Source organism: Aotus nancymaae, unplaced genomic scaffold, assembly GCF_030222135.1.
Source record: "Aotus nancymaae isolate 86718 unplaced genomic scaffold, 86718_ANA_hifiasm-v0.15.2.pri h1tg000108l, whole genome shotgun sequence".
NCBI lineage: Eukaryota > Metazoa > Chordata > Mammalia > Primates > Aotidae > Aotus > Aotus nancymaae.
In genome coordinates this window covers 31413651-31424607 of record NW_026988523.1, presented here as the reverse complement: position 1 = coordinate 31424607, position 10957 = coordinate 31413651, and the positions used below count along the sequence as shown (strand labels likewise).

Below are 10957 nucleotides of genomic sequence, written 5' to 3'. Positions count from 1 at the left end.
GGGACTAGGGTACAATGAAGGCCAACAGCATCCTGGATATAGAGTTGAAACTCAAACCTCTTATGTGCACTTTAACAATAGACTATAGGGGCTGGCACAAATCTGATCAGAGACACACACCCATACACAGGTGAAACACATACAGACTCAGCTGCAATCATGCAGTTCCAGAGACATGTGAACCTGACACAATCTCTCATCCTTCAGGCCACAGCTAGGAGGAGCCTAGTGGCCTCAGGGAAAGACCCAATCCTGAGGGACTCCCCCAGACATTTCCATGGTGCTCCGGTCCACTGATCTTGGGCCTGGGGTGACCCAAACACCACCCCAGCTCCAGCTGTCTTCTACCATTAGAAGCCCCAAGAGAAGCAGAGGTGGCTGGCATCGGTCAGTCGGAAGGCAAGGACAGACCCCGGAGGACTTCCCTGGCCTACCCACCGACCCTGCTCTTGTTGCGGAGAAGGAAGCAGATGCAATCGCAGCACCCCGTCATTGGGCACCGCTGACTCCGGCATGGAGGACACCAGGGAGCAGGGCCCAGGCCTGTTTCCCCTGCTGTGATCTTGCCCAGAACCTCTCTTGGCTTCATATACAGCCGTGAACCCTCCCCTGGGGGATAAACAGCAATGATGGGTGGTCATGGGGTTGGGGGGTGCGGGGTGGGATTGTTTCCAGGGGACGGGTTCATCTGAGTAAACATAAACCCCAACTTGTGCCATTCTTTATAAAATGATTTTAAAGGCAAGAGGTGTGTGTGTCGGGGGTGTGGGGGGGAATCCTTAAATTAGATCACCCGCATACCTGCTCTCCAGTCTCATTCCTCCAGCAAGACCCAGGTTTCTAGCTCAGCAATCCCTCAGCATTATACATATCCAACCCACCCTCACCGCACCTCTGCAGTTTCTCCCCAGGTGGAGCAGTTCCCCGGTGAGGAACCTCCACTGTAGGAGCCTCAAACTGAGCTCCACAGGAGATGCTGTAGACTGAGAACTTTCCACAGATGATACCCACAGGGAACATTTAGATTTATAGATTGCACAGAATTGCTCCACATCTGGGAGACCAAACGACAATCCTCTGGAAGGTGGCTGGCCTGAGCTCCCCAGGCGGATCAGGATGTCAGAGAGATCCTCTAGATCTCTTGCCATTGCCTGACCCCTCCCTGGCACCAGAGCCTCCCTCTTAGATCCCTCCCCTGCCACTCGCCAGCCTGTATGGTGCTTGCTGCAGCCCTCCCTGGTTGCTTTATTTATTTATTTTGCACCAACAGGGTTGCTGCAGACTCATTCTCGCCTGGTTTAAAAAGAGAGAGAGAAAAAAAAAAAAGGAGAAATGCTTTCTGGCTCTTTTCTCCACCTCAGTCTTGGCAGCAGCGGCAGGCAGCAGGCGGCTGGCGGGCAGCGGGGGGTGAGGCACGCGGGGAAGGTGCAGGGGCCTGAGGTGCAGCTCGAATGGGACAGGGCCCCCAGCGCTGGACAGATGCGGTGCCCAACTTGATGCCACCCTCCAGCTTCTCCGGTAAGTGCCCCCACCCTCTGTCCCAACGATGCAGCTGCCCTTTTCCATAACATTCTTGGAGACAGGCCAGACTAGTGTGCCCCTCAAGGCAAGAGGGTTTGGGCCCCCGCACTGCCAACAATTAATCCTGACCCCATGGGACTTTGAAGGGGAAACTAAAATGTCCCAAGTGCCCCTGGGTGGAAGGACTCCAAGGAGGTCTCCCTTCCATCTCCCTAGTACTCCCCCTTTCTCTGGAAGGGTTTTTCTCCATAACCAGTGTGGATCTTCCAGAAATCTTTCCCCCAGGAACCCCTCTCCCCACAGTTCCCATCCATCAGTCAGGTGTGCTTTAAAGAGGATACAGGATACTCAAGTCCAAGGTGTCTCTGGACTGCCACATAAAGACAAGAAGAAAGCTCCCTATCCTTGAGAAGTGATGCCCCAGACCCCATCCCACTGAAGGAGAGAATGAAGTGGTTCTGACATCTCTCTTTCTGCAAAGTGGCCGGAAGCCGGTCCTGCGGCCATGGAGGTTGGCAAGGGAAGTTTGTGATTAAATTAGCCACTGTAGAAATAAAATAGGTTGCTCTAGCTCCCTCAGCCCCTGGCCCAGCAGGCTTTGGGACTCAGGGGAACTCACCGGAGCAGGAAGGAAGAAAGCTGGGTTACACGCTTCACTGCACTTTTGCTGATGGCAGAGCAGAGGATGAGCAGGAACTGCAGCAGTAGTGATGAAGAGCTAGCTGTCAGGTGGACTTCCCAGAACAAGCCCGGGGAGAACAAGGGAGGCTGGGCCACCTCTCCTGGGAGAGCATGCCACACAGATCTGTTAGGTCAGGATGGGAGAGAGGAGGCTGCCCTGCGGTCTTTGCCCCGCGTTACTTTCTCATCCCCAAGCTCAGACCAGTGTTCTGTATCCCTCTGCTCTTTGGGCCTCATTCTTCAGTTCTCCTACTAGGACAATGCTCTGAACTGGCTGTAGGATAGCCGCTAGAATGATCCTTCCAGAGGGTGGAGAGTGGGAAGGAAAGGGGAAGAAATGACCGTCTCTTAAACCGCCTCTCCTAAGTTCCACGTGGAAAAAAAATAGGGCATGTAGTAGGAAGCTGACCCTGTAGAGCCCAGAGAGCCTGAAGCCCATAAGCCCAAAGGTGATCAGGATTGCTGCTCAGGAGAAACTCAGACGCACTCTCTCCCAGGGAGCATCCGTGGGCTTTTGCTCCTATCTCTGTAGCCATCCCTTGCCAATTCCAGTACTCCTCCCCTTCCTTGGGGTCCCTGTTGACATTGAACAGGGTGAGTCAGAGGCCCTCACCACCTAGAGGGCCCCTTCTCCTCTGTCACCTCAGCCATTGTAGTCACCATCTTCCTGAGATTTCCCAGACCCTGGTACCCGGAAACCAGCTGTAAGTCGACAGGCTCTGCACATGGCCTGTGCCCAGATATCTGCTGTGCCAGCCAAGGGCTCCCTTCCTCCCCACCCTACAGCGCACAGTCAGATGCTCTCTCTCCACAGTTAACTATGCTCCCGGGTCCACAGTCTGTCTCGTGGGAATTTCTCAGGCAGCTCAGGCCAAAAGGGGCAAGGGCTCTCCCTCAGATCCACACACTGGACCAGAATCAAAACCATTAAGGAGGGATATGAGGGAAGCCCAAGACTGAAGACCAAGCCACAGAACTCAAAACCTGGGCATCCTGTGGGTCCCTCACACACCCCAACTTCATCTGTAGTGGAGAAGCAGTTGCCATTGGGCTCTTGCAGGGGATTCCCAGCTTCCCAGTCAAGTGCCCCCTGCATCCTATGCCACAGCTAATGTACAGCTTGGCCGTTGTCCATACAGGCATTTTGGGGAGATTGGATTTTGCTAGTCCAGGGCTCAGGCCTTGGGCCAGGCTGGAGGAGGGCTCAGCATTGGGGGTGGAGCTGAGGCCTGCATGTTTCCCAGCCTTGGGTGAGCTAGTCAAGGTGAGGACCTCTCCAGTCAGGACAGGGAACTCTGGGCCAAGGACGCAATCTCCCTGAGCCTTAGGCAAAAGCTATGGGTACATAATATGGGAGAATAAGGGTGGGCAGAGAGGGACAGAGCAGAGCTTGAGGAGAGCAGGTATCAGGGAGAGGAAACCTGAGATACTCCTGGATCTCACAGACATCAGGAAACCCATTACAGAAAGACTCAGTTACCTCCCTGCTGTTCCCTGCCCCATTCTCATAAGTCCTTCCCCACAGAAATCAGGCTTGGCTAGGGTTCCATGAGCCAGTAAGCACTTGGCTGGTTATCCAGGGCTGGAAGACGGAGGAAAGTAGAGATCCCCAAAGAGAAACTCCAGGAAGCCCCTGGGAGGTGACACACAAGAACTCTTCCTGGTTCTGTGCCCTACTTGTTGGCAATGCTGAGACAGATAGAGCAATTTCTCTCCCCTCTAAGAAGGGCCAGGAAGTCCAGGGTCACCATCATCTGAAGCCACTTTCCAAAAAGAGCCATGTCATCATCTGTTCCAGGACTGAAGAGGGAATGGATACGGCCACAGCTCCAAAGCCAGCCTGGCCCCCATGGCCCCCGCTCCTTTTCCTCCTCCTCCTGCCTGGAGGGAGCCGTGGCAGCTGCCCTGCTGTGTGCGACTGCACCTCCCAGCCCCAGGCTGTGCTCTGTGGCCACAGGCAACTGGAGGCTGTACCTGGAGGACTCCCACCAGACACTGAGCTCCTGGACCTGAGTGGGAACCGCCTGTGGGGGCTCCAGCGGGGAATGCTCTCCCGCCTGAGCCTGCTCCAGGAACTGGACCTCAGCTACAACCAGCTTTCCACCCTTGAGCCTGGGGCCTTCCATGGCCTACGGAGCCTACTCACCCTGAGGCTGCAGGGCAACCAGCTCAGAATCATGGGGCCTGGGGTCTTCTCAGGCCTCTCTGCCCTGACCCTGCTGGACCTCCGCCTCAACCAAATTGTCCTCTTCCTAGATGGAGCTTTTGGGGAGCTAGGCAGCCTCCAGCAGCTGGAGGTTGGGGACAACCACCTGGTATTTGTGGCTCCGGGGGCCTTTGCAGGGCTGGCCAAGCTGAGCACCCTCACCCTGGAACGCTGCAACCTCAGCACAGTGCCTGGCCTAGCCCTCGCCCGTCTCCCGGCACTAGTTGCCCTAAGGCTTCGAGAACTGGACATTGGGAGGCTGCCAGCTGGGGCCCTGAGGGGACTGGGGCAGCTCAAGGAGCTGGAGATCCACCACTGGCCGTCTCTGGAGGCTCTGGACCCTGGGAGCTTGGTTGGGCTCAATCTCAGCAGCCTGGCCATCACCCGCTGCAATCTGAGCTCGGTCCCCTTCCAAGCACTGCACCACCTGAGCTTCCTCAGGGTCCTGGATCTGTCTCAGAATCCCATCTCAGCCATCCCAGCCCGAAGGCTCAGTCCGCTCGTGCGGCTCCAGGAGCTACGCCTGTCGGGGGCATGCCTCACCTCCATTGCCGCCCACGCCTTCCACGGCTTGACGGCCTTCCACCTCCTGGACGTGGCAGATAACGCTCTTCAGACGCTAGAGGAAACAGCCTTCCCTTCTCCAGACAAACTGGTCACCCTGAGGCTGTCTGGCAATCCCCTGACCTGTGACTGCCGCCTCCTCTGGCTGCTCCGGCTCCGCCGCCGCCTGGACTTTGGCACGTCCCCCCCTGCCTGTGCTGGCCCCCAGCATGTCCAAGGGAAGAGCCTGAGGGATTTTTCGGACATCCTGCCTCCGGGGCACTTCACCTGCAAACCAGCCCTGATCCGAAAGTCCGGGCCTCGATGGGTCATTGCAGAGGAGGGTGGGCATGCGGTTTTCTCCTGCTCTGGAGATGGAGACCCAGCCCCCACTGTCTCCTGGATGAGGCCTCACGGGGCTTGGCTGGGCAGGGCTGGGAGAGTAAGGGTCCTAGAGGATGGGACACTGGAGATCCGCTCAGTGCAGCTACGGGACAGGGGGCCCTATGTCTGTGTGGTCAGCAATGTCGCTGGGAATGACTCCCTAAGGACCTGGCTGGAAGTCATCCAGGTGGAACCAGCAAACGGCTCTCTCTCTGACCCCAACATCACCGTGCCAGGAATCCCAGGGCCTTTTTTTCTGGATAGCAGAGGTGTGGCCATGGTGCTAGCAGTTGGCTTCCTCCCCTTCCTCACCTCAGTGACCCTCTGCTTTGGCCTGATTGCCCTTTGGAGCAAGGGCAAGGGCCGGGTCAAACATCACGTGACCTTTGACTTTGTGGCACCTCGGCCCTCTGGGGATAAAAACTCTGGGGGTAACCGAGTCACTGCCAAGCTCTTCTGACCCTTCCTTCCCCAGTGGGGAACCCACCAAGTCAGCTTCAGATACCAAAGGGGGTGACAGAACCGAATCCAGAGCAGCACCGCTCTCCCGCCCCTCCCGCCCGTCCCGCCCGCGTTCTTTCAGTAACTAGCAATGCCTCCTGCTAGAGAGTCTGCTTCCCGAGCCTTTCTGGTCTCAGGATAGCATTGCCATTTCTTCACTGAGGGTCCCAGGGAGCTGCAGATGCAGACCCCGTCATTATTCCAGCCCTCCCTTCGTCCCCCTCCACGCACAAAACAGGAAACAGAACCAAAGCTCTAGTCTGCTCGTCTAACCACTGGGCTTTCTTCACACACGTTTATATCCCTTAATAACCAACACCAACCGCCGGCCACAGCTCTCAGATTATTTCAGAGGTGGGGCTGAGAAGTGCCACTTGCTCCTTGGAGTCTCCGTTTGTCAACCAGGCAGAGTCCCTTTCTTTTCTGCTCCCCACCCCAAACCTGCCCCTAGGTGCAGGAATAAGAGGCAAGGAGCCCGAGGCTACCGAGAGGAGGACGGGGACAGAATGTGGGATGGGGAGGACAGACCACGCACTGCACTGAGTCTGCATGAGCCTCCACCACCTCCCTGTGTCTCCCAGATCATTAAACCTGCTGCCAAAGGACCACAACAGTAGCTGCCAAAACTAATGTCATCTCTGGCGTTTTCTTTACTTCGGTCTATTTGCTACCCTCATTTCTGTTCTATCTCTCGCCTCCTTCTCTTCCTGCTTCCCATTGATCCTGTGTCCCAGTGGCCTTGCCTCCATCTAACCTGCCTGACAAACAGGGTAAGGAGTGCCCTCCCACCTCCACTCTCCTCATCCCCCTGCACGCCCCCATGCCTGGAGGGATCAGCACTCCCAGCCCCGGTTTCAGCCTCAATCCTTTACCTTTCACTCCCCATCTCTGGAAGTGGAAAAGGAGCGATCCTCCACCTTCCCAGGGATCCCCACATAGAAATTCCACCTGGGACACCCAGCTGCTGCCCCTCTTTGCCATTTCTCCATGGGAGCCCCCCATCATTTTGTGTCATAGATCCCTAGTGCCCTTGGGGGAAAGTCAAAACTCCAAGTTAATGACCGACAAATGCAAGAATCCTGCAGTTGTCAAAGGAGAGAGACCCAGGACACTGCAGAGACTAGGCTTGGAGGAACAGGGAGGAGGGTGCAGCAGGCTGTAGTGAGAAGCGGTGGGAAGGGAGAGCAGCAGTAACTGCCTCCCTAGTTAATTTCCACCATCCTTCTGCAGCTTCCTCCGGTTCTGTGCTTCCCGCAGTGGGAAGCTCTCTCCGGGTAGAGGTCACTGACTTACAGAGACCCCCAGATGGGGCGGTGGAGTAGGAGGTGAAAGTGCTGAGTACCACTGGCTGTGCTTCAAATAGAGGGCAAAGCAGAGCCCAAAAAGAAGTAGAGATGCTGGAAGCTCAAGGGACAGAGCAACAGCCTCAGCATCACTGGAAGGGAGGAGTGACAGGGAGAGGAGAGGAGCGGGAGGAGGGACTGAGAAGGGAAGAATCACGTGGCCCCAGGGAACCTTTCTCCGCAGCAGCATCTGCCCAGCGTCCTTAGTTTCCTCCTACCCACCCCTACACCAAGCCAGATGCAAGCATTGTGAGCTTTCTGGTTGATTCCTGCTGCTGTTGTCCTTGCTCTGAGGAGACTCCACTCATTAGATTCCCAGCCCAAACTGCCCGATAGGTGAGACACTCAGTGCCACTGAGGAGGTGAAGCTGGACTTCACAGGGAGGCCACTCTTTAGTGGGGCAGAGATAGGAATAGGGGGGTAGGACCAGAGGTGAATGTGAGAACTGGGCAGACAGGAGAGTGAGGCTGGAGAAACTGACCTGCTTGAGAAATGAGCTTTTCTGAGCCTGCAACCTCCCCACCCACCATGCACACACAACCCAGTTAGCATCCCAGCAACTTCCCCTTCTCCAGTTTATAGTGTACCAGAGAGGTTTTTTAGGGCACAGCCCTCCCCCTCCTCACCATAACCTTCCACCGCAGCTTATTAGGTTGGGACTTGGGAGTCAGACGCTGAAGTTTCCCACTCTCGCTGCCCTCTCTGCAATGCGGAAGCAGCGATGCTGTTCAGAGAAGTCTTCTCTGGGAAGCCCCTGCCGCAGCGAGGAACAGATGACTGTCTGGCGCTGGGACGTGCTGCTGCCCAAAGTCTCTGGAGGCTCAAAGTCTCCAGAGCAGAGCTACCCAACAGACATAGAATCCAAGTCACCTATGTAATTTCAAGTTTTCTAGTAGCTACTACATTAAAAAATCAAAATGAAACAGATACATTTAATTTCAATACTTATTTTACTTAACCCAATGTACCCAAACTATTATCATTTCAATATATTATCAATATAAAATCAATCATAAGATATTTAACACTTTTTCATATTAGGTCTTTAAAATCCAATGTATATTTTACACTTACAGTACATCTCAACATCACAATTCAGTTACTAAATTTTCACCAGAAAAATCTGTATTTGGATTTCATACAGGTCACTATAGAGAAAGTGGATTCACACATCCAAGTTTTTTTCAAACATAAAACGTTTTCCAATAAGGGAATCAAAATCTGTTTTAAATTTTAAATTAAAATTAGATAAATTTAGAATTCCATTCCTCAGCTGTAGTACCTACCTTTACAGGCATTCAATAGCCACACGTGGCCAATGTTGCCATACTGGACAGCAAAGCGTCAGACACCACAACCTGGGGCACAGACTAAGATCTCCTTGGCAGTGATGGGTGGAGAGTATCCCTCAAGAAACACATTTAATCTCAGGGAAATGCCTGTGGAGCTACTCCCATTACAGCCCCTTCGTCTCCTATCACAGCTTCTCCAGAATACTTTTGAGGGTGAAGCCCATTGGCGTAACAAGCTTACTAAGATGAGCACTTCCACAGCCTGTCCAGGCATTAGCAAGCCGGTTCCTCATCTCACCTGTCAGAAAGTCTGCCCTCAGCTCAGCTGTGACGGTACAGGCTGCTGTGTGTGTGCAGACGAGTGTGCAAATGCAACCAAGGTTATGAGTAGGGGGCGTGAGTGCAGAAGTTTTGTGGACCATGTGCATGGGGACAATCCAATGGAGGCTCTGTCCAGGGTGGGACAGACGTTCAAAGCAAAGAAAATAACATTAATTGAGGGCCTATTCTATGCCAGTGACTTTATATGTTTTCTTACTTAATCCTTACATCAGCCCTATAAAGTAGGGAGGCATCTTAGCTGATGAAACTAAAGGTCAAATAGAGTAAGGGCTCAAGTGTGCAGAGTTAGTAAATAGTAATTAGCTCAGGGCTGACTGAAAACTCCCACTTCGCAGCAAGCTGCCATCCTAACTGCCACGCCCTCATGGCTCTGTCTCCCAGGGCCTCTCAGTTGCAGGACACGACCTGTAAGAAAGGGGAAATCTTCCAACCTATCCACTCTGAACTTTCAGCAGGGACTGGGCTGTTATTGGTCCTCACCTTCTTTACCAACTCTAATGCACCTGATACACAAGGTTGGGGTTTTTCTTTGTCTTTACTCTTTCTTCTCAGTCCCCTCTCCCAGTGTCCTTACAGCCTCTGCCTCAGGGACTGGTAGAAAGGAGCAGAAATTCCAGGGAGCAGAAGGCCTGCAGTGAAATGTCTGACTTCCAGCAAAGGATTCTCTGAAACGGAGGCTTCAGATTTCCTAGTTCCTTTCTGGGTTCTAACCTCAACAACCTCCTAGGTTAGAGAGAGGTTGCACACATTGGCAGAACAATCTGTGAGCTATTTCAGATTGGAGAAGAATTTGACTCTGCCTACCTTCTACCCATCCCTGCTTGACAGAACCTTTCCAAGGGCATTCCCTCCTGCCCTCCTTCCACTCCTCTCTCTTCCATCTCAGATATGGTCTCACTTAAGTTGTGAGATAACTTTGGATCCAAAGATACTGTGGCACCATCTCCACACTCCACATTTTCGTCACCGATAGTCTTTCTTTCTCTATTTCTGACTTCTGTTTCCTGTGCTATGCTGGATCCCTGATTCAAGAGATGAGAGCCCTGCTGAGCAATGATCTTCAACTTTTTTGAGTCACAGACCCCTCTGAGAATTCCTGATGCAAGCTATGCACAAAAATATTCGTAAATTATCCAGTCATTCTGAAGCCATCACAGACTCCATCGAGTACAGGTTAAGAAATTCTGCTATGAGAAGCCACAGGTTGCAGGGGAAACTGAGGCCTTAGGCCACATTTGCTTTCCAGGGTCCATTAGAGGCAAAGAGATAAGGCTGGGAAGGATTACAGTTCAAAGTGGATGTCAGCACAGGTAAGAGCAGGTATTAGCATGGGCCCGGCAAGGACACACACACAAATGCCTCCAGCATCCTCTCCTCACCTGTCCCCTTCTCCCACCAGCACCCATCTGAGGGAGAGGCAAGAGACTTTGGGTGGAACTCTTGCTGTAAAAAGTCAGTACGGTGGTGACTCAGGCTGGAGAGCATCTGAAACCAGGGACTCCTGGGTCCTGTTCCCCCAAACTGCTTTGTAAGGGGAATTAAGTAGGAAGACAGCTGGGTGGTGGTTATCAGAGAGGCTGAGGAGAATTCTCTCCTAGAGCACCTGCCACAGTTCAATCTGGTCTGAAGACTGAAGAGTAGCACCAGCATAAGTTAGGACACTAAGGCTCATGCTCCCAGTTGCTGGTTTCTGGTGAAGAAGCTTGATTAAGTGGGGAGGAGGGGGTGACTCCTATGATGGGCAACAGGAGAGATGAGTGCTATTCTCCAAAGACTCAGACAGCTGAACAGCATTTGAATGGATCATTCGTATGTCGTGCAGGGAGGGAACTCTGCGGGCAGCCAAGGCTCTGGGAAGGCTCCTTGTATTTGAGAGCCCCTCACTGCCCGACCCCTAGCTAAGGTCTACTTAGCTTCAGTTTGCTAAAGGGAACACTTGCCCACTGAACCCTCTGGGCAATCCAGACCTTATCTTACTCCACCTAATGCCTTCCACAGCCTGTTCAGAACACCCTTCAGGGAAAGAGAATAGACTCTTAGGACTGGAGATGAGAATGAAGAAATTATAATTCATCCAATCCCAGCATCTCACAATTCAGTCTCTCCATCCTGATTTGGGATCTGAGAGGAGAAATGAGATGAT

General features: G+C 53.3%; 1 protein-coding gene across 1 annotated transcript; it reads left to right on the top strand.

The window, feature by feature from the left end:
- The first annotated feature begins 1366 nt into the window (after positions 1-1366).
- LINGO4 (leucine rich repeat and Ig domain containing 4) lies at positions 1367-6498 on the top strand. The gene is made up of 2 exons (XM_012462736.2): positions 1367-1518; positions 4001-6498. The coding sequence occupies exon 2, from the start codon at positions 4014-4016 to the stop codon at positions 5793-5795; it is 1782 nt and encodes a 593-aa protein (XP_012318159.1). The 5' UTR covers positions 1367-1518; positions 4001-4013; the 3' UTR covers positions 5796-6498.
- Positions 6499-10957: the final 4459 nt, after the last annotated feature.